This window comes from Abramis brama (genome assembly GCF_963993115.1).
Source record: "Abramis brama genome assembly, chromosome: 17".
Taxonomy (NCBI): Eukaryota; Metazoa; Chordata; class Actinopteri; order Cypriniformes; family Leuciscidae; genus Abramis; species Abramis brama.
Window position 1 is genome coordinate 21050768 of NC_139979.1, and position 21042 is coordinate 21071809.

The 21042-nt window shown below is 37.6% G+C and overlaps 2 protein-coding genes across 6 annotated transcripts in view; both read left to right on the forward strand.

The window, feature by feature from the left end:
• The window catches only part of deptor (DEP domain containing MTOR-interacting protein), a 36205-nt gene extending 32074 nt beyond the window's left edge, over nt 1-4131 (forward strand). Inside the window, exon 10 of the mRNA XM_084088328.1 lies at nt 632-4131. Coding sequence (XP_083944454.1) covers nt 632-760 — 129 coding nt within the window. The 3' untranslated portion in view covers nt 761-4131. The remainder of the gene's footprint in view (nt 1-631) is intronic.
• A 4354-nt stretch (nt 4132-8485) lies between these two features.
• Nucleotides 8486-21042, forward strand: part of col14a1a (collagen, type XIV, alpha 1a) — a 139477-nt gene continuing 126920 nt past the window's right edge. For 3 of the 5 annotated variants that reach the window (XM_084088318.1, XM_084088321.1, XM_084088319.1), the window contains exons 1-3: nt 8488-8799; nt 10067-10188; nt 15448-15564. In XM_084088318.1, coding sequence (XP_083944444.1) covers nt 10101-10188; nt 15448-15564 — 205 coding nt within the window. In that variant the 5' untranslated portion in view covers nt 8488-8799; nt 10067-10100. Of the gene's footprint in view, nt 8800-10066; nt 10189-15447; nt 15565-21042 lie in introns of all 5 variants that reach the window. The other 2 variants (XM_084088320.1, XM_084088322.1) reach the window with 1 other exon arrangement.

Consider the following 21042-nt stretch of genomic DNA (forward strand, 5'->3'; position numbering starts at 1 on the left):
AGTAAACCTGACAAATGTGTTTATGCTCCAAATTAAGTTCATGTAACTCAGTGTAATATGTTGGTTGAACATTATTTCATTAGAAGTTGTCACAAGTCAAAAAGCTTGATGTAAACGTATTTCGTCAAACCAAAACATTTATTTTTAGAGTGTACCTCTTAGCAAAGATATTACAAATGCTGGAGATGTAATCATGCACTAATGTACAGTACAAATTATGTCAAAACAGATCGTTTAAGCACATGCTGACAATTAAGCAAAATGGCAAGCTTTCAGATGTTGTTTATTTATCATTTGATGTTGATAACGATAACGGTGTGACTCATTTCAGATGGTAGTCTCATTATGGGTTTACCAGGAAGGACATAAAGGCCAAGAGTTAATATAGCTGATTTTAAAAAGCACTCCTCTACCGTTCTCCTGAAAGGTGTAATTGTGTCATGTTGCTGCACTGAGAGAGATTACTATCTGTTTATTGTGTCATATATATGGTTTATATGCTCCATATTCATTATGTTGTTTTTCAGCACTTTTATGTCTTTATCAAAGTACAAAAAGGGTGTAACAATTATGAGTAAACATAAAACTGCAATTGTTTTGCCTCAAAGTTTTCTCATGCTCATCTCTACAGGTGTGTCAGTTTGTGGTGGCAGTTAATGGGATGAATGTGCTGAGTCTGGACTACAGAACTGTCAGCAACCTCATCCTCACTGGTCCCAGAACAGTGGTCATGGAGGTTATGGAGGAAGGGGAATACTGAAGACGAGCTCACAGACGCTCTTTGTGGGTTTTTTTGTTCTTCTCTTTCTCTGGACTTTCCTCAGTGAGTGTTTAATGGAATGTTCAGAGAAGTGAACTCTTGATTCCGTTCATCATTTTGATTCGAATTCATTAGTTTAAAGAGCATGACACTAATCTGTGCCTCCCATTGGCTCCTCATTGACTGTTACCGGTCCATGTCAGTTGAGACTTTAACTGGACGGATTATATGGGAAAAGCAACTGCCAAATATCATTTTTAGTAGAACCGCAGCATTTAAAACACTCTTGGAAGGTAGGTTTGCAGAACCAATGCCAAACTAATATATGTGTGCCATTCAGGTGAAAGCACAATTCAGTGCTCTTTTTCGACTGTTTCTTCATTCAGAGTTTAGGCTGTGACCTTTCGAGAGTAAAGGAATACAACATTGTGTCAGGTTTTTTTTTTTTATACTTTGGTTACTTGATCGCAGTGGTGTGGTTAGTTTTAACTTACTATTTATATCCCTGTCATGCTTGCCGGGACTTAGTAAAATGATATATGTTGACATCCGTCAAAATGCAGGGGACAACCAACAACAGCACTTACAGACTTTCAGTGAAACTTAAGAGTGAATGTTTAAAACGCTACGCACATCTGAAAGATGTTGTTGTACTGTAACTCGTCTTTAAGTATCTTGTAAGTTAAGCATATTTTTAGTATTTTGTGAAAGTAGTTCAAATTTCCTGTCTTTTGTCTAAATGGCATCAAAAAGGCAAGTAGTTACCTGTAGCTTTAATGTTAATATTACATGACAACATTAAAAATATTACTTATAAACTGTAACACCAGAAACATACTCTACGCAAGTATGTGAACGAACATGTGCGCTCTTGCGTGGGTCAGGCGGGAACAAGCTGCAGTACTTAAAGGGATAGTTCACCCAAAATTTTTAATTCTGTCATTTTCTCGCCCTCAAGTTGTTCCAAACCTGTTTGAGTTTCTTTCTTCTGTTGAACACAAAAGAAAATATAAAAAAATGTTGGTAACGAGACAGTTGATGGCACCCACTGACTTCCATAGTAGGAAAAAAAATACTATGGAAGTCAATGGCTACTGTCAACTGTCTGGATACCAACATTCTTCAAAATATCTTCTTTTGTGTTCAACAGAAAAAAGAAACTCATATAGGTTTGGAACAGTAACAGAGGGTGAGTAAATGATGACAGAATTTTTATTTTTGGGTGAACTATCCCTTTAAGGGTGCAATAGAGTTGCATTCAAAAATCACTTTAATCTGATGTGTTATTATTCAGGTAAGTTGCTATTGACTTTAATGAACTGGTTCAGTAAGACTGTCTTCAAATAGTTGTTCCAGTAGGTCTAGTTAATATGAAAAAAAAAATACGTTTAAAATAACTTTTCTGCTAATTTCCACAATAGTCTGCGTTTTTGAGTTGCATTAGGTACCCATTTAACAATAACGCTCTAAGAACGTTTTGCTACCGTTCCCATCAAGTTATGTAAATGTTATTTCTGAATGTTCTCTGATTGTTTAAAACATTCCATGAATGATGTAGGCTATACGCAGTTTTGTAGGTAACGCATTACAAGTAACGCAAGTTACGTAATCAGATTACTTTTTTCAAGTAACTAATAAAGTAACGCATTACTTTTTTATTTACAACAAAATATCTGAGATGCTTTTTCAAATAAGTAACACATGTTTTCCCATTTTATTGACTGACATGCTCTCCTGTGCCCATGTTGACAGAAATCGAACGCTTTGTGTGCGCTGTATAAACATGATGATTATTCTAGACTAGTTCTAGACTAAATGTGAGCATGTGTTTACTCATCTCACTTGCACAAAAACAGATTAAGTATTCTTTAAAATGAATAAAAACAGTGAAATGCAAACAAGAATATTACGCAAACCTGCAATAATTAATGTTAAAAAATAGAAATATACTTTATGTATTTAATCTCACTTTATTAAGCAATGTCTTTGCTGCTGACCTTTGATGATCCAATTCAACTATACTAATAAGCAAAAATGACTTTAGATAAAGATCATATTTGTGTTTCTTTTCTTTGTTTTTATTGCTGAAGAGTGTTGAACTTTATTCTCCTGCGTTCTATTCTTCAGTGATCCAGAATTGCAGGACAACTGAGATGTTTGTTTGAGCTGCGCCCTCCACTGTACAGACGTGAATTTGCATTTCACTTTTGGTGTGAAAGGGCCTTTACATTTGCCAAAAAACCCCAGCCCAGCCCAGATTAGAAAAAGTATCGCAACGCATTACTTTTAAAAGTAACTTTCCCCAACATGTAATGTTTTTGTGCCAACTTGAGAACATTATTAAAGAACATATAGCCTAACTTTGAACGAACATTCTATTAACGTCACTTAAAGAATGTTTTTGTTCGTAACTTTGAGAGAAATTGCCAGAACGTTAGACAAAGTCTTGAGAATGTTCCCTGTTTTCTCGGGAGACATTTTGTAACACAACAACGAGCAAAACAGTTTGTATATCTATACATGATTTCACGTACTTATTAGCTGTAAAACGTATTGCTATGAAAAAGTCTAATTTAGGGTAGTCATAGAATAGCAGTGTATTAAAGTAAAAAGCGATGATAAGACGATCTATGAATTCACTCACCAGATTTGTTACTAGATTAAGAAATGTATTTATTCTATATAAGGCAAATGGGAAATATACAGTAGGCCTAGTGCTGTAAGTGTTAACTCCTTTGTGTATTGCAAAGCAGTCATCTGTGCAAAAAATGACACAATATGATATATCATCTATTAGCCTATGTGCTCATCTTTTACACATTCCTCACTGCGGATATTTTTTTTTTTGCAGGATGCTTATTGTGCAATTGTACTTATTTGTATTGATGAGAACTACATTAACAGTCACATGATGATCTTTTGTTTTAATGGAAAGTAAGTTTGAATCTTCTGTCTTAAAGACCTGTATTGTGCTGCTAATTCTCACGCTGGTCACGTAACATCTCTAATTATAAAGGATATACCACGTCCTCTATCAAAGATGGTGTTAGTGAAGATTTTGGGGGTGATCATGACAATCAGCATCAGGGTAGTCTGTTAAATACTGGTCCAGATATATGCCACATATTCCCTACCTAGGGGAAGTATAAGCTAATCTAATAATCGTGTAGTTAGTCTATTCTGAAATAGAATAAAAAGGAGAGTTTTATTCAAATCTCTTTGAGTTTAGTGTAACTGAGTTCAATGCACGTGTTTGTAAGGAATTAAGCTCATGGTACCATATTGCCTATTTGTATTTCTTCGTGCAGCTCAAAATCATGATTAATGTGTGTTTGATTAATGGCTTATTAAACGCCTTGATTTCATTAAAACTTCTGTCTTCTGTGTCATTCTCACAAATCTATCAATGGCACATGCTTATAGATAACATATTTTATAATATATTTCTAATTGAATTTTATTACAAAATTTTCGATCTGTCATATTATAACCACAGGTTATAAAACTTCAAATATTCTGGTTATTTACCAGCCTCAGGCTTTTAGATCCTACTGTATCAAACTATATCTACCCACATGTTCATAACCAGACACAATAACTGTGAGACATGGCACTTGGTGTGAAGGAAATGTGATGACGTAATGCTATTGACCTGAATTATTTTGGTTTGCTACTGCCACCTGTTGGTTAAAGAGATTTCGCGCATTTTTATTTACATTCGAGCTCCGAACGTTATAAATACACCTTTCTTTAAAAATTAAAAATAAAATAAAATTAGTTACTGTTAGATTTTTAGATCTTTTATTTAGAAACTTCAAGTTTTTGAGGTAATTACTACCTGTATAAGCCTAATAACTTGTCCAGTTCTTTGTCGTATCGCTAGAGGGCAGTGTTACTCTATGCCTCGTCTGATATGACAGCAGCTTCACTCTAGTTCTGTGGTATTAAAAGTATTAAAAGTTAAAATATTGACCGTCAGCAGCCAACACAATGTCAAGATGACATTCCTTCTGAGAACGGACCTTCTGAGTAATCATCTTTGCTAACAACAGGTTATAAATGTTTCACTTTTGTTATTTTGTTATACCTACTGAGACAATGCATCATTCCAATTCCTATTAAAGTGCTCCTCTGTTTTAGTATATTAATATTACCTGTTGTCCGAATGAAACATACTGTAACCACATGGGTTTTCCCTCTTTTTTACTTAAAGCACAGCTTAAGCTACAGCTCTTGCTGTAGGACTAGATGAAGTGAGATGTGAGTGTTGATAGGTGGTCTATTAAAGCAAAAGAGGACCTTGGGTAATTCCCTACACACTAAATGAGGTAAGAACATATAAACAAATGTTTAACCTCTGTCTTCAGTCAACCATCCCCCGTTGAGGCTGTTACTCGGGTTTAATAAGTAATACTGAGGGGTTTTTTGTTTTTTTCTGGCTATTCATTGTTGAGGATGTAATGATCTCCAGTCATTTTAATCAAATTCGACAACATAAGAGCTACACTATTTACAAGATGTGATTAGCACAGATGTCAAATAAATCATGATTACTGTGAATTAATTTAATGTGTGACTATAAACTATGCGGAAGAACAGAAGTGCAACAAGTGCATCATTAAACTGCAGAAACATGACTGAAGTGATTTGAGTGCTTCCGAACAGCCACATTATTCCACAGGAGTGACCATGCAAAGGTTTATCTCCTAAAGCAATGTTCTGCTGCTGGTTCCCAGAAGTGGGAGGGGAAGGCAGTCTAGATGCTTTCTTGGTTCAATAGGCCACACAGTTCACTGACAGCTGATGAATGAATCTTATCAGATGTCAACCGCTCCTTCCTTGGTAGTCCCTCAATCTCACTCCACAGCTCTAACCATCATGTTTCAAAAAATAAAAAAAACATATTGCCTGTTTCATTTTGCATCATGCATTTGACTATTTATAGGCCTCAGAGAGAACATGAGGGATGCATAATTGGTGCATAATTTTGCACCAATGCTTTCGTGTTCATATTGTAGTAGACGTCTTTGCTTGGATCTCAGGAAAGGACAGACCACATGTCCCTTGCACTTTTGTGAGCACATTGCCCAGGCCGTTTATGCAAGATATCATTGGCCAACAATGCAGTTATGCACACTGATTACCTTCACAGACCGTCTGTGGAAAAATATTAACCTTTTGTGTTAATGATGAATCTTTTGTGAAACCTCCTCACGGGGCGAATCACAGTGAGATGAGAGGAGTTGCCGAAATAAGTCTAACAAGGGCATGGCTCATCAGCCCCCTTCATACTACTCAAAAAAGTCTGGAAACCAGCCAGATTTACATGAATATGCAAACCCGATCTGTATTCCATGTCCTTCCAAGTTTGCTAAGGGATTCTTAGGCCTATTAAATAAACACTGAGACAGGCATATTCACAAATGGTTCCTGAAGATAAAGAGGCTGCAATTTCAAAGATCGATATGCACTGGAATAGTCCGTGCCACGGCCGTGACCCCAGCGAAGCCTCCGAGAATGTTTGCGTTCGGCGTGCTTTAAAACCTTTATTCCTAAAGACCTTTGTTCGTCCTTGAGAGGTGTGTCCGATTTGCTACCATATGCATCTCTGCAGTTCAATCCATCCAAACTCTGTGTGTGCATGTGAAAATGCCTTTATGTTCATCTGCTTGTCTGTGTGAACTGCTCTTTCCTGTATCCCCAGGGTCTTGCAGACTCCTCCACACCGTCATCTTTTGCCGTATCCCATGGTTAATTAGAAGTCGCTGGGTAATGTAAGGTTCCTTTGGAGCCTGCTGAATGAACCCACTGATTAGCCCACAATGCCTCATTACGCTTGGCCTTGTCATTTGGGAATAAGCCATTCAGAGTTAAAGAGCTTACAGCCACTGCATCTCAGCATCCAGGTGTCACCGTTCCAGTCCCGCGCCGACTGTACATTCAAGTTGATCAATGCTGTATACGCTGCAAGCCGGGCTGCTTTCAATGAGCCATTTATTCTGTGAATATGTTTTTGAAAGTCTATAAGATTCTCTTAGCTTTGAAATCAAAATGTCCTCTTTCTTTTTAAAGGATGAGTTTGCGATAAAGTGCTGTAAACATTCCTGCACTATAACGCTCAGCAATAAACAAGTGTAGCCTACATTAAGACCTGTCCTCAGAGATTCAAAGCAGTTTGAAACATTTTCAGAGATATTTGCATATTGTTATTGCTTGTAAATTGAGTCATATTTGTTTGCACTGAAGCCAACAATGTGAACATAAACATACATTACATTAGCACACTCTTATAACCTTCAAAAACATGTCGGAGGATCATATGGAGGGGTTTCATGATATGATCATCTCTCTGTAATTATTTACGCATCAGATAAATCATGCAAATGAAGCGGTTCATTCAGACTGCAAATCTGCAGTCTCGTGGGAAGTACTGCCAGTGTGATGGCCCATGGAAATCAAATAATGAATAATGAAAGTCAAATATTCATTTATCCCCATAACCAAGCAATATGGATGTGGATTACAAGATTCTGGTTCTGGGATTCCTATGAATCTGGGAAACCTTGGACGAGAGAACACCTGTTTAGTACTCATTGGTTCAATGGTTCAAGTGTGAATCTGGTGGATTTCTACAATATCGAGGTGTTGGGTAGTGCAGAGAACTTCCAAAATTGCACTCTGGATTCTGTCCAATCAGCAAACTGCACACAGTAAGAAAATTTCACGCACAATCTCACATATCTTTCACATCTCCTCCTTTCAACACGTCTTGTGTACATTCAGATAGCTTTGTTCCCTGCATGCTCAACTTGGAGTGATATAAGAAGGTGCAGGTGTTACTGGAAGGATAAAAAGTTCTTCCAAAAGGTGTTTGGAAATTCTTCTCAGTATGTTAGGAGAGAATAGAACACAATGAAATACAATATGATGATCAACATAAACGATAGGCACTTGAAAAAAGAATGGGGGGTGGGGGGTGGGGGGTGGGGGGTGTCTGACTCTCCAAATTAAAGTTGACATGAAACTGAAGTTGATTGTCTCTTTTACCCTAGTGTGACATATTTCCAAGTGAAATATGGCTTCTCGAATAAGAAAAAAATATTTAGATTTTTCTTGATTTTGTCCAAATGGATTAGATCGTTGGATCGTATAAGAAAACAAAGCTATTTTTATTTTATTTTAAAAAAAATTTAATTCAAAAACTTAACTTAAGTTAGACTTTAGATCATACTATTTATCTCGCAATAAAAATCGCGTTTGCCAGTGGAGGTAACCAAATAGCAACAGCTCTCAATCGCTTTACGTTGGAATCCGTATCGGATTGTATATCGACAACATGATTAAAATATTGTCATTATGTCACTTTGCTACATATTTACCTATCATACACAACAAAGTTTAAAAAAAAAAAAAGTTTGGTTAACTGTGATAGGGCGGTAAAAAGTAGCCAGGTTTTTTTTCGCTAGACGAAACAGATACTCATACTGACATAGGCCTGCTTACAATAATTCCTTTAAAATCAAATGTCGACAGTAACTGAATAATTGCGCAAATTGACTTATTCAATTAATCTGCCTTAATAGGCCTACAATATAATGAGTCATAACAGTCAACTTAATCATCCATCATCCTGGTGTAGGCGTTATGATTGTTCATTACAGTTGCATTCCCTTGAAATGTAGGCTAATGATAATGGATTTTCTTGGCAGCGCTGAACAGCCTATATGTAGGCAGGATCAAGTATTTGAGAAGGGTTCTTGATTGTCGTGAGATCATTCGTCGTCTGTCCAGTGGCTGCAATTGGTCGCACGAACGTTTTTTTTTTCTCTCGAAGACTCAAGACTAAAGGATGAAATGAGGCGCAGAGCTGAGGAGCTAAAGGAATGGGCGAAGAAGGACAGACGAAACACGCACACGGAGAGAGCTGTGATCTGACTGAAGCTGAGAGAAGATACGAGTGAAGTCTGATCATCACAAGACGCGGGAATTTGGATCACATTTAGATCAAGAGGATTTCATTGAAGCGAATGGTGTGAAAGGTAAGACTGCTGAAGGGTTTTATACTCTCGCTTAATTCCATTATCTCATCTGCGTTTGTTAAAACAACACTGGGAGAATTAATAAAGATAAAGCATCAAAAAGACAAAAATTATTTGCGACATTTTTTCCCCACAGTTTTGCTACTTTTATTTGTATTGTTATGAATTTTCTTTAATTTATCTTAAAGTCTTAAAGTATAATTTTGGGAAAATCTTTTTTGTTCTATTCATTCTTTACACAGCATAGGCTAGCCTACTTTAAATCACGTTTGATGACATATTTTTATATTATATATAGGCTATATTATATTTGCTTGTAAATTATTTCCTTAACGTAGGCTAAACTAAGCACACAGAACTTTCATATTTCATTAAAAACAATCTTTATATTTTATAAAGATTTCTAGTTTTACATACGTTTTCGATTTAGGCTATTATTCTTATTAAAAATCTTAGGGATGTCCCAAACACTCCCGATGCTCAAAGAATATACTTGATATGATACCCTACATCTATTTTTAAATTTAGCGCGTTTCATCTTTATTGTGCTGTTGAGAATAGAAATGAAGCCAAGGATGAGTGCTTGATGTTTATTTCAGGATTCAGTAGCAGGTGAAACAGAGAGAGAGGGACAGAGACAGACATGCAAGGGAATTTAACAATGCATTGTGGGCTCTTCTTTTAGTTTTGACTGCTACGAAGTGCCCAGTGCCTTAATAGCATGCCTTTTATCTTTTACAGAATAAATAAGCATGCTTAAAGGCAAAATACCAGTAAAATACTGTGATAACCATGTGCAATCCAAACACCCCCCCCCCCCCCCCAAAAAAAAAAACTAATATGCATATTAGTTATAGTTGTATAGTTATTGAAGAATAAGCCATCTGTGTCACAACAGCTGAGGAAAACTGACTTAGTAAACTATGCAGCGAACCAGTATAATCTCTTGACCCTAATTTAGACCACTGTTTAAGTTAAGTGCAGGGGGTGCCCTCTTGAACAAGCCCGGGCGGCTTCCTCTCTAAACACACATCAGCCTTCTTATCCGACGTGAATGACAGGACCTGTAGTGTCCTGCTTGTTCTCAGGAACAACAATGGTCCTCAGGAAGCACTTCTCACTGGCTGTCCATCAAAATTCAACAAAGTCTTTACTGTTCTTGACCCGCAGAGTCACCCCTCCCTCCCCATGTGTTTCTGAAATCCCCCTGAGGCGGCACGGCTTCGGTGAATTCCTCCACTCACTCTCTGTTTCTCTCCCTCCTTAGGTTCAGGGCAAGCATCACTCACACAGCTATAAGGATGCAGGTTTTGGGATCAAGGATTAAGCTGTGGTGTCCGCTTATCTCGCTGGCACTGATTCAGTTTTTCACCCCTGTTTCGGCTCAAGGTAATTGCTGTCTTCATGGTTCTGAATTGGCAGTTTGCTCTGGTGCGTCGGCTTTTGTGTCGTGTAAAATATGAGATGTTGTCCTAATCATTCGATGTATAATATATTTGAAGGCAAGTGGTTACATTTGACTGATTTGAACAAAAGGAAACTTTGACCCTTCATGCACCATCACATCTCCTAAGAGGACTCATTTCAGTATAATGCCTCTCAGTAAGAAAGTAAAAAGGGCTAAATTGAGTCTTGAAGGTTTTAGATGGGATAGAGATGTGGAAAAGCATTTAGTCTAACATCACATGGGACCACGATGATAATATCCCTCAAGGCAGCTTAAAGGCTTAATTGGTTGCTCTGTTTGGAAGGAGTTTCACATTCCTCCCAGACCCTGGAGTGAAAGGTGGAGCTTGGATCATCATCTGGAGTTTTGATTACTCTCTGATTTTTTGTTTTCACTCCTTATTCCAGACCAGCTCTTGTGTAATGGGCAGGTGTAGCCTAGACAGGTTCTTTTCATCCCTAAAATCACTGAAAGCTTATGGTGTGATTATAAATAGTTCTGTGGTGCATCTGAACAGGGAAAAAACAAACCAAAGACTTTTAGTTAAAGGAATATTCTAGGTTCAATACCAGTTAATAATCAACAGCACTTGTGGCATAATGTTGATCACATATAATTATCATATAATGTTGATTGAAAAAATATTGGTTGCAATGAGGCATTTACCTCATAATGGGACCAATCCATAAATGTCAAAAAAAAAAAAAAAAAACTCAATTGCTGCGTCTGAAATCACATACTGTCTGAGTTGGTACATTTGGTGAAGAACTTACTTTGTGACTGTTAAGAAAGTATGTTATATTTCTAAATAATATGAATAAAATCTGGACTTATTACATCCGCCATATTGGCTCGCTTTGTCATGTGACCTACAGTGTCAGTTGCATTACTTCACTACCATTCACAACTCCCTCTCCCATGGCTTCATGGGATAGTAAAGTGTCCATTGAATGCACACTCCAGAATATCGGCATAAGGAGTTGGTCATTCAGGTACTTTTCACCAACTGTTTTTCGATTACCATGAATTTGGTCATACTAGGTTTTGTTATTCAGATACTATATAATAGGGAAGTAGGCATATTTGTATGCAGCAAATGTTTCAATAGTATAGCTACAAAAACTTGCCTATACTTTCATTTTTGCTCAGAAAACATACCTATACATGCAATTCACTGCAGTTTCCAGCTGAAATGAAACTGGGAAACAACTACAGCTGCAAGCAAAGATTATTGATTAATATTGACTTTTTTCATGTGGTTCCTTTACAATATGACCTTAAAACACTTATCACAGTGCAGGATTTGTAAACTAAAACATTTCGACATTTGCATCACATAACCAACTCCATATGTATTGCTGTTCTGACATAGTAAACTTGCTTGGTAGCTCACCTGGTACAGCAAATAGATTTGATCTCACTTTTGGTTTATTCGTTAGGTTTAGGGTAGTCTTGTGTAGCCAGTAGGGGTGGAGCCGAACCCGAATACGGTATTCGGAAAGGCACAAATAATGTGTTTTTTACGAATACTTATTTCGAACAAATACTTTAAAAATATTTGTATTCGGGAACAAGAAAAACTTTATATCAAAAAGCTGCGTTTCCTCATGAGACATGGCGACCGGCGGTGCTGCTGAGGAGGAAAGAGCCACATATGGAAATATTTTGGATTAGGCTAATGTCACGTTGTCATAAGGGGTCGTTCACATAGCGCGTTTTTTGCATGTGCAGATTTCAAATGTAGGCGCGCGGCAAGCGCGCTTATAATAGAAGCGAGCGGCGCGTTCGTTTTTCCAGGTGCGCCTATGTCCATGTTTGCATAGCAACGACAGACGCCACGAGAGAGCAAGCGCTTGTGGAAAGGAGAAAGCGGTGCGAACTGCGCTCTCCATGATGACGAGGAAGTATCAGCAAAGAATTAATTAATTTCTAGCCCTTGCATTAGCTTTAGATATATTTATGGAGATGAGAAATGAAATAAAAAGCCGTCATTAATATCAGTCCGTCAGAAAAGCAGTTCTAGGCTTATTCTTGGCTGGATAACTCTCGGTAATTTAGACAATAGGCTGTTGACAGAGTAACGTAAGGTAATGGCTGTTATGTTATTTTCTTTTCAATGACGTTCCTTGTTACATGTTCATTGCTGGATTTATGGAAAAACATCAACCAATATTGCATATCCATAATTATTATAATGGATACAATTAAAGAGTACTTACACTATAACGTAAATTAGAAGTGTAACGCAAAAAAAATGGATTTTTACACCTATTTTGAATTTTACTCGAATACAAATACAAATACAAATACTTTTCCCCCCTCAACAAATACAAATACAGATACAAATACCGGCTGCTTTGCACACCCCTAGTAGCCAGACCTTCAGAATGACAGCAGAAGCTTTCATTGGCCAAGGACCACCCAGAGGCCGCCTGACTGACATGTAAAGCAACCAATCACAGTTTGTTTTGTGAACTAGTCTGTGAACTTTATATCACATACGTTTGAAAATCCAGTGTTTAGCTGATCATGATAAGCACTCATTGTCACGGTTGTAAACACCTTGGCTTTCTTCTTCCATGAGGGCATTTGGAATCATGACGGCTTTGTTTCCAGGTGGACAGTTAAAGAACGCGATACACATGTCTCCCGGAAGTCCTGTTGAAATCAGATGACGACTTCGAAACTCCTGAAGTGTTTCCAGTTTTGTGTTCCATATGTAACAGACATTCAGCCAATGGGATGTGGGCATGACGTTTGAGCCTGAGACTAGGTTTAGGGTAGAGTTTAGTATAGGTGGTACATTATTATCAAACACAATAAAGCATTAACCCTTTAGTGCCCCTCACTGAACATTTAATTTCAAAACATCGGTGATACGAACAACTAATGTAAATAATAGTTGCCATATATTTTTTGTGCTAATGAACACTATGCCACAAATGAGTTTAACTTAGCTTTTTGAACCTGCCATATTCCTTTAACCTGACACAGACGTATGGAAATCATTATCTCGTGTTTGTGGGTACTCGAAGCGTTGGAGTGAAAATGCTTGCAATTGCTGACAATGCCCTGCTGAGAATGAATGGGCAGAAGCAGACAGTGATACAAAGCAGTTTGAAGCGCTATGATGAGACATTATGAGAGTGTTTTGGAAGGGTCTTAATTGCGAAGAAGTTGTGGAAAAATGAAACAAAAGAACTGAAGGTCAAACCTAAACAGGCTGTCTGAAATTCTGTCAAAACTCTCCAGCAGTCAAATGCACAAAAAAAATAAAAAACAAAAAACAGTTTTAAAGTAATTGTTGTTTGGATTTACAGGGGCAGTACATCTCAGTACAACACCTTTAATTAAGCAGTTTGTAATGTAGTTTTGCACATTGAGAGATGGAAAATGTAGCCAAGTTTCCCTGATTTTCATTTGGCCATAAATAATTCCTGCTGCTAACAACTGTGGAAATGTACATCACATCCAGCAGACTTAGACAATTGTAAACTGCAGAATGTTTTTGACTGCTCCCGCTAAGTAAAGTAGGCATTAATATTTTAATTCCCTCAACAGCGTTTTTAGAATTTGTTCAAAACAAGTGCGGAGCCCTCTTGACAGGTGAGGAATTGGAAGCATGATGATAAAAGGACATTTGTGGATTTCAGAGTAAGAAGTATGTGAGTGTCTCCAAAAGGATGAAAGATAACCACATCAAAGGATTTGTGGGAGCTCTTTTCTAATATACAGACAGATACAGGACCTCCTGCTCGTATTTCCCTCGTTTCAAGTTACAAGTCAGCACTTGTCACTCTTAAACTACCATGGCCATTGTTCTGTTCCTCCCCCTCAATCTCTACAGGATTCTGTTTGGCACAGAACCTTTAATCACCAAAAGCCATGAGACGTGGATACCTGGGTTTGCTAAGACAGTCTATGTTCTTCTTTATTATCCATGGCTCATGAGCAGAGTTTTAGCATCTCAACATTGTTGGATTTACATTCCGAATTGTATCCCGCATACATTTTTCATCTCTGTCATGGTGTGCAGTACTGAGCTGGCACAACACGCTTTCCCCCTCTATATTCGTACTACCAGGGTGGTTACTTTATACGTTGATGATCCGTCGTGAAAATGTTCCAGATTCTCTAGATGGCTGGATGTACAGTATATCAGAACTCATTTCATCCCACTCACATGAATCACTAAGAATTATTACTGAAACTTTCCATGACACTGACACCTTTTTTTAAAGCACATATAGTACCATTTTTAGAATAACTATATTTATAAAAATTTACAAACACATATTTTCCTTTCATTTATTGGAAATATAAGTTTATCAGTAACAAACATTTGGTCCCAAACCAGATGAGTGGCGGCTTCACTTAGGCTAAACTTTCAACCCAATTACCAACCTCGCAACCCCGTTTCCTGTTGGGTAGTTTCCACTTTAGAAAGATAGAGACATTGAAATGTGTTTCTATACATGCTGATTGATGGAAATGAGTCGTAATCCCCCAAAGACACATATTTGGACTGATTGGTGTGGGTGTCCATGAGAAGATGCTCACCACACAGGAAACCCAGCAGTGTTCCGTTCCTCAGGTTGGTGCGCCAAGATCAGTTTTATGTCTCCTCTCTGTCTCCTAAATGCCCTGTTTCCAATAGTATTGAACTCTGGGTTTCATTCTTAGATATTTTCGCCTTTTCTCTTAGTGCCAAGATGGTTTCTTCATATATAACTTGTGTAGCACCTCCGTTTCTTTCTCTGGGCAGAACTGTTGCATGTGAAGTATATAAGAACAGAGAAACATTGATTTATCAATGTTTCATTACCTTACATGTGTGATGTGTGATGTTTGGGTGTGGTGATTTCTCATAGAGCTAACACACAGTTTACAACTGATTATGGGTCAGAGCTGATTTTGATGCTGTATAAAAATGTTTAGGATTTAATTATTAAAGATGACCCCTAATCAGTTGTTTATGGCCATAGACACTCATAAACTTTAGTAATATGCTTAGCTGAACTGTTTAAGACTTTTCTTCCTCTTGAACCTAACTGGTATTTAGGATGCTACGCTTCTGACCTTTAAGTCACATTTTACCTTTAAATGCAATTAGTATTGAAACTCTCCTCTGAAAAAATATTTGAGTTTTTTTGTCATAATATGCACACTTTTAGTTTATAATTCCATTTTTTCCTTTGCAGTTTCAGCCCCACGAAGACTTCGATTTAAAGTTCTGAGTGAAGGCAAGCTACTTGTCTTATGGAAGGAGCCAAAAGGAGAATATGATGGCTACAAATTTATATATAATAGTGAACCAGGTAAGAAGCAATGTGGTCAGTCAATATTAATGAATAGTGGTAATTTACTGTATACAAAGGTTTGCTTTTAATGTGGATCTAAATCCAGTATGAACAAAATACAGTCTCTGTTTTAGTTCTTTTGAGCCACACTTGTTTCTTTAAGTGCTTTCTTCACTTCCCTCTGTGAGCTTCAACAGATGTATTTGTTAACCTTGCCAGATCTGAAGGACTTTTTCTTTCTTCACATATTTGACAATAGTCCTTGTCTGGGGCTTTGATACAACTCCGGATAGCTAAACAGCCAAGGTCACTCTTTTGCTTTATGTAGACCAGGTGCACTAGCCATCAGTTCTGCAAACTTGCCCCTTTGTTAAACTCTCACAACCCCCTTTTCTTGGGCAACAATGAACCATGTCTAAACTCGTTGTTTCTTAGAGCACATTCCAGAACTCTGTGTATATTAGGCCTAATTCCATAGATATTCATCAGCCAGTTAGACATTCCCAACAGATGGGAAAAGCACTATTTTCAATTATAGCAGCTCATTTGCTGCGTTTCTATGTGCGAAGTGGCATTAACGGGCATGGCAGTTCTTTCTATTGGACAGAATTGAGATGGAAGTGATGGAACAAGGCCGAATGAGGACAGGTGATAGTTTGCATTAGAGCGAGTCAATGCTGCTCTGTTGTGATTGAGATGAGGAATGTCTGGCTGCAGCATCTGGTCAAAATCTAGGAGGTCAGATGGAGGTTACTGTTAGATCCAGCTGCTTTTTACGGTATCTGATGTCCCATAACAACATTGGCAACTTGTAACAGGGCTCCATACCAAAAAAATAGCAAGGGTGCTCCTAAAATGAGCTTGAGTTGAGAAATTGCAGAATGTATTCAAAATGAACATAACACGAAGGCGATAAAGTGAGCTTTTGTTTTAAACAGTTAACTCTGGTGATGTTCATAACATAGATGCACATAATGTAAAAAATGTTTGATACTTGAGAGCTGCAGGAATGTTAGAGGAGGCTGACAGCAGGTCATAGTCTGCATGGCGTTGCGTGATTTGTTCCGTTGATTTACTATATTGGCAATTGTTGTGTTGTTGATAGGTGAGATTATATTGCATCATTAACTACCACACCTTTGAACCTGCTGCAATGTTTTTTTATGTTCAAAATATTTTACATATCACTCTCTCTTAAAAAGTGTCTGATTCACTGCAACTGATTATAAGTTATCTATACTTGTGTGGTTTAGTATTAATTTGCTTCAACTTGATGCTGTCCTTCTAGGGGACTATTGTTTTTTTAATATTAAGTTATATTTATATAATGTTGTCTTGTAAGAATAATTCTGCTTGTTTGGGAAAATGTTGTGTTAATTATGCTTCCCAAAGAAAGTTAAAAATGTTAAACAATAATACCAATATTTAAATGTTTTTTTAAGAATACTATTATTAGTTTATTCTAGAAAACAATTAATTTATAACTTTTTTGAGAGTGCATTTTTATTTACACATTGCCATACAGTATTAATAACCAGTCAGAAAATAGACTGATTTCACAAACTAAAAGTATAAATATCACAGTAAAGGTTCCTGGTTCATTTTGAATCAGATAACCACAATTTGATTTCACCAAAGAATCTGTGAACTTTGAGCAATTCGCTTACTAAGTCTGATTCAAACCGCTAACTAACAAGGCTGTTTCATGAATCCTTTTGATAGACTTATCAAAAGAACTGGTTCATAAGAATCATTTTATGCGAATTGGACATCTCAGCTCGTGCTCTGCTCATGCAGGAAACACTAGGGCTGTGTCTGAAATCGCCCCCTATACCCTTAAATAGGGCACAATTTGAGGGGACAGCCATTTGTGGTGGTGTCCGAAACCATAGTGGACGTTATTGAGTGCACTCATTCAATCCCACCGCAATAACGAGTGTACAACCGATGTACACTCAACAGCTAGATAATACCCATAATGCACTATGAGTCGTGCGCCAAATTAATTCCCGCGTCTGACCAGAAGATGGCGCCTGCAGCTGAATCATCCATCCATCCATTTTCCAAACCGTTGGTCCAATGTGACAACAACATAATATCATACAGGTAGTTTCCATGAGTTCAAGATAAATCTTTTCATTTCTATTGGAGCTGTCAGTTTGCTAAGTTTCAAGTGATTAAATGTACCAGCAGCCATATCACCCTGTAGCCCAAGACTGGTTGCCCACTGAAGCTAAGCAGGGTTGAGCCTGGTCAGTACCTGGATGGGAGACCTCCTGGGAAAACTAGGTTGCTGCTGGAAGAGGTGTTAGTGAGGCCAGTAGGGGGTGCTCAACCTGTGGTCTGCGTGGGTCCTAATGCCCGGGACCCACACAGCACCATCCTTTGGATGCACCACCGTCCTTTGGATGAGATGTTAAACCGAGGTTTAACGATTAGAGAGCAGACAGCTCTTTATGCTTTCGAATCGCTCTCGCGGTACTTTGATGTCATACGCTATTCGGATTGAGCAGCGCCACTTCAAGTCGAACATACCTATTGACACGTACTCTAGTTAGATATAAAAAAATGCATTCGGATGCACGCAAAGGTATGTTTTGGCCCAGGACTTATATGGTACTTTCTCTTATAAATGTCCTGGCTTTAGAAGGTATAAGTTTTTCCTGAGCACAAACAAAAACTGAATAAACAAAGTAACAAAGCAACGTTTTCGGTTCGGTAGCAGCTTTGGCCAATTATGAGAACAAAATATTTTGCATTGGGAAGCACAAATTGATTTCTATCTGTTTTTAGAGGTAACTATAGACAGTTTTCCCCTCGAGAGTTCTTTGCTCCACTCTCTTTAAAAATCAAAGCAGGAAGTGAGACGTTTGCTTGTGACAAGTGATTCTGTCCTTTGGTCTCGTTTAAACAAATGAGAATTGGAGTTCTTTGATGTTGTCGTAAGAACCAGTGACAGTTTTCTGTCTGCAGCAATCTTCTTTTACTTTCCTATGAAGCGTGAAGTGCAAAGTCATCAGCAAACTGTGGCTCTCCAGTTCTGACTCCCTTTGCTCTGAGTCTAACCCCAATCATGCTCCCGCTGCTGCTGAATAAGCAACTTTCGCTCCCCTTCTATTGATCTCTCGGTAAGCCACGAGGATTTTAATCAGGATCATTGGTCAGAGATCTGAATTGCAGGGGCAGGCTTCTTCATCACATTGAGGGACTGTGATACGAGTATGCTGTTCAGGCATGACTGATTAAAAGAAGCAATACATTTTGCCTGCACTTCTAGTTCATCACTATGTTTTTTGGACTATTTTAAATCATTCAGCCCCTTAAAGGGATGCTGTCCCAGATGTATATGGCTTCATTCTGTGGAACGCAAATTGAGATTTAAAAAAAAATAACCCGTCTCTATGAATCCATATATTGCAATGGATGGAACCCTCAAAGTTGATACTTCACCAGACATGCAGTCAGTGAGAGCTCTCATTGTCTTGTTTTGTTTGAGCACATGGATTGCGGTTGTGTCCATTGGCCATGTGCTCTTGTTTTTTGTCATGTTTGTTTCTATGTGCCATGTGCTCTCCTGTCTATTGTCTTAACCCCGCTCATTATTGGATCAGTTGCCTCACCTGCTCTCTCTCTTTACCCTCATTGTTTGCTGCCCTATTTATTCTCCTTGTGTTTGTTCAGCTGGTCAAGGTTGATAGGGGATTAAGAAAGTAATTAGTACAGTAATAAGTTATCCAATACGTTTTAGAGAGAGTAATTATACTTTTATACTTAATCTAATTACAATGTTGAAGATGTAATTAGTAGCTAGTAATTGATTACTTTTTAGAGTCAAGCATGAACTCATGAATACACGTATACATGTATGACAGTTTGCCAGAAGCGATGGTTTAAAATATTAGTATTTTTCTCACACACATAAGGTTTCGCTTCAGAAAACATTGATTTATCAACTAGGGTCGTATGGATTACCGCCGTGTTCATCAACTTTTTGTCCAAGTTCAATTATTTTTCTAAAAATTTCAGTTTGTGTTCATCTGAAGCAGGATGAGGGTGAGCAAATGATGAGAGAATTTTCTTTTTTTTTTGGTGGAGTATCCCTTTAAGTTAGTGAAAGTTGTTTTTTTCTTTCTTTCCTAGTTCACAAAATTACCCAAAGCAAACATTTCTTTGAAGTCATAATCCCAGATTTATCACCAGGCAGGGATGTCATAAAGCGAGAAAGATGAGTTTGTGGCCAAGACCTTTTTAGAACACACCATTTGTCACTGACAATACTGCAAACAAACTTCATGAAGTTGTTTGCTGTGCAATGACCATACAGCTACCACCCACATATTGTATTTGGGTGATAACTTGGCATAAAAACTTTTCAGGCCAGTACTATTCCTCCTCCGGCTCGATTTGTGGAAGAGTAGAGCAAAGCTGTTTTGAACGGGTTGTTTATCAGGCTATTTTGGACATTATGTGCTTTTGCATCTGAAAACTTAGATCAGTTTGTTTTAGATGTCCGGGGTTGATATCATGGGATACTCAATTCATCAACAACTGTGAGTGTTTTTGAAATTGTTAACTGACCATCTATTCATGGACCAGTTTGCGAACCATACCAGACTTTTCACCTAGCAAATACTCAGAACACACATTAATACAATACATTAAATACAAAAAAACCCATAAATAAATAGATTTTCCAATTGTCAAAGAAATTTATAATAATAAATAATGAATTGACAAATTCAGCATTTAAATTGCGTTTTCATAAGGCATTTAACAATTGCTTTTCGCTATTATTTTGCAGAGTATTTTTCTTTATCCATTTGTCAAGTTCCAAGTATCCATATGTCAAAAAAATGTAATTGGTCATGTAACATGTGGGAGCAACCAATGCACTTCCAACTACATTTTATTTAAATTAATTTATTTTTTAATTACATTTCAAAAGTTGCATTCAAAATGAGGGCAACACTTTATTTTAATGTCTTTGTTACACATGTTGCCTGCACTTACTATAGTAATATCAGTATTTTATGCATAATTACAAGCAACTAACCCTAAAACAAACCTTACTCCCCTAATCCTATAGTAATTACATGTAGTTAATTAATATTACTCAGTACTTCATTATTGTTACGAACTGCTCCGAGACACGAAGGTTGAGGATCCAAATGCAGTTTATTTAAAGTGTTATTCAGAATCGCAGTCAAAATCCAGGCAAAGGTCATACACAGGCAGGCAATCCAACAAACAGACAAATCCAGAGGGTGAGGCAAAAACAGGAAAACCAAGACACGGGCAGAGATCAAGAACCAGGAATAGCGACAACAAAGGAAATGCTCAGAAATGCAGAGGAATAACGTACAAGACTTCGCAGGGAATAATGATGTGAACCAGGCTTATATAGGGTGAACTAAACAATATAATGAGACACAGGTGAATGTGATAATCAGGGATGATGAGTCCGGGCAGTGAATTATGGGAAATGTAGTTGTGAGT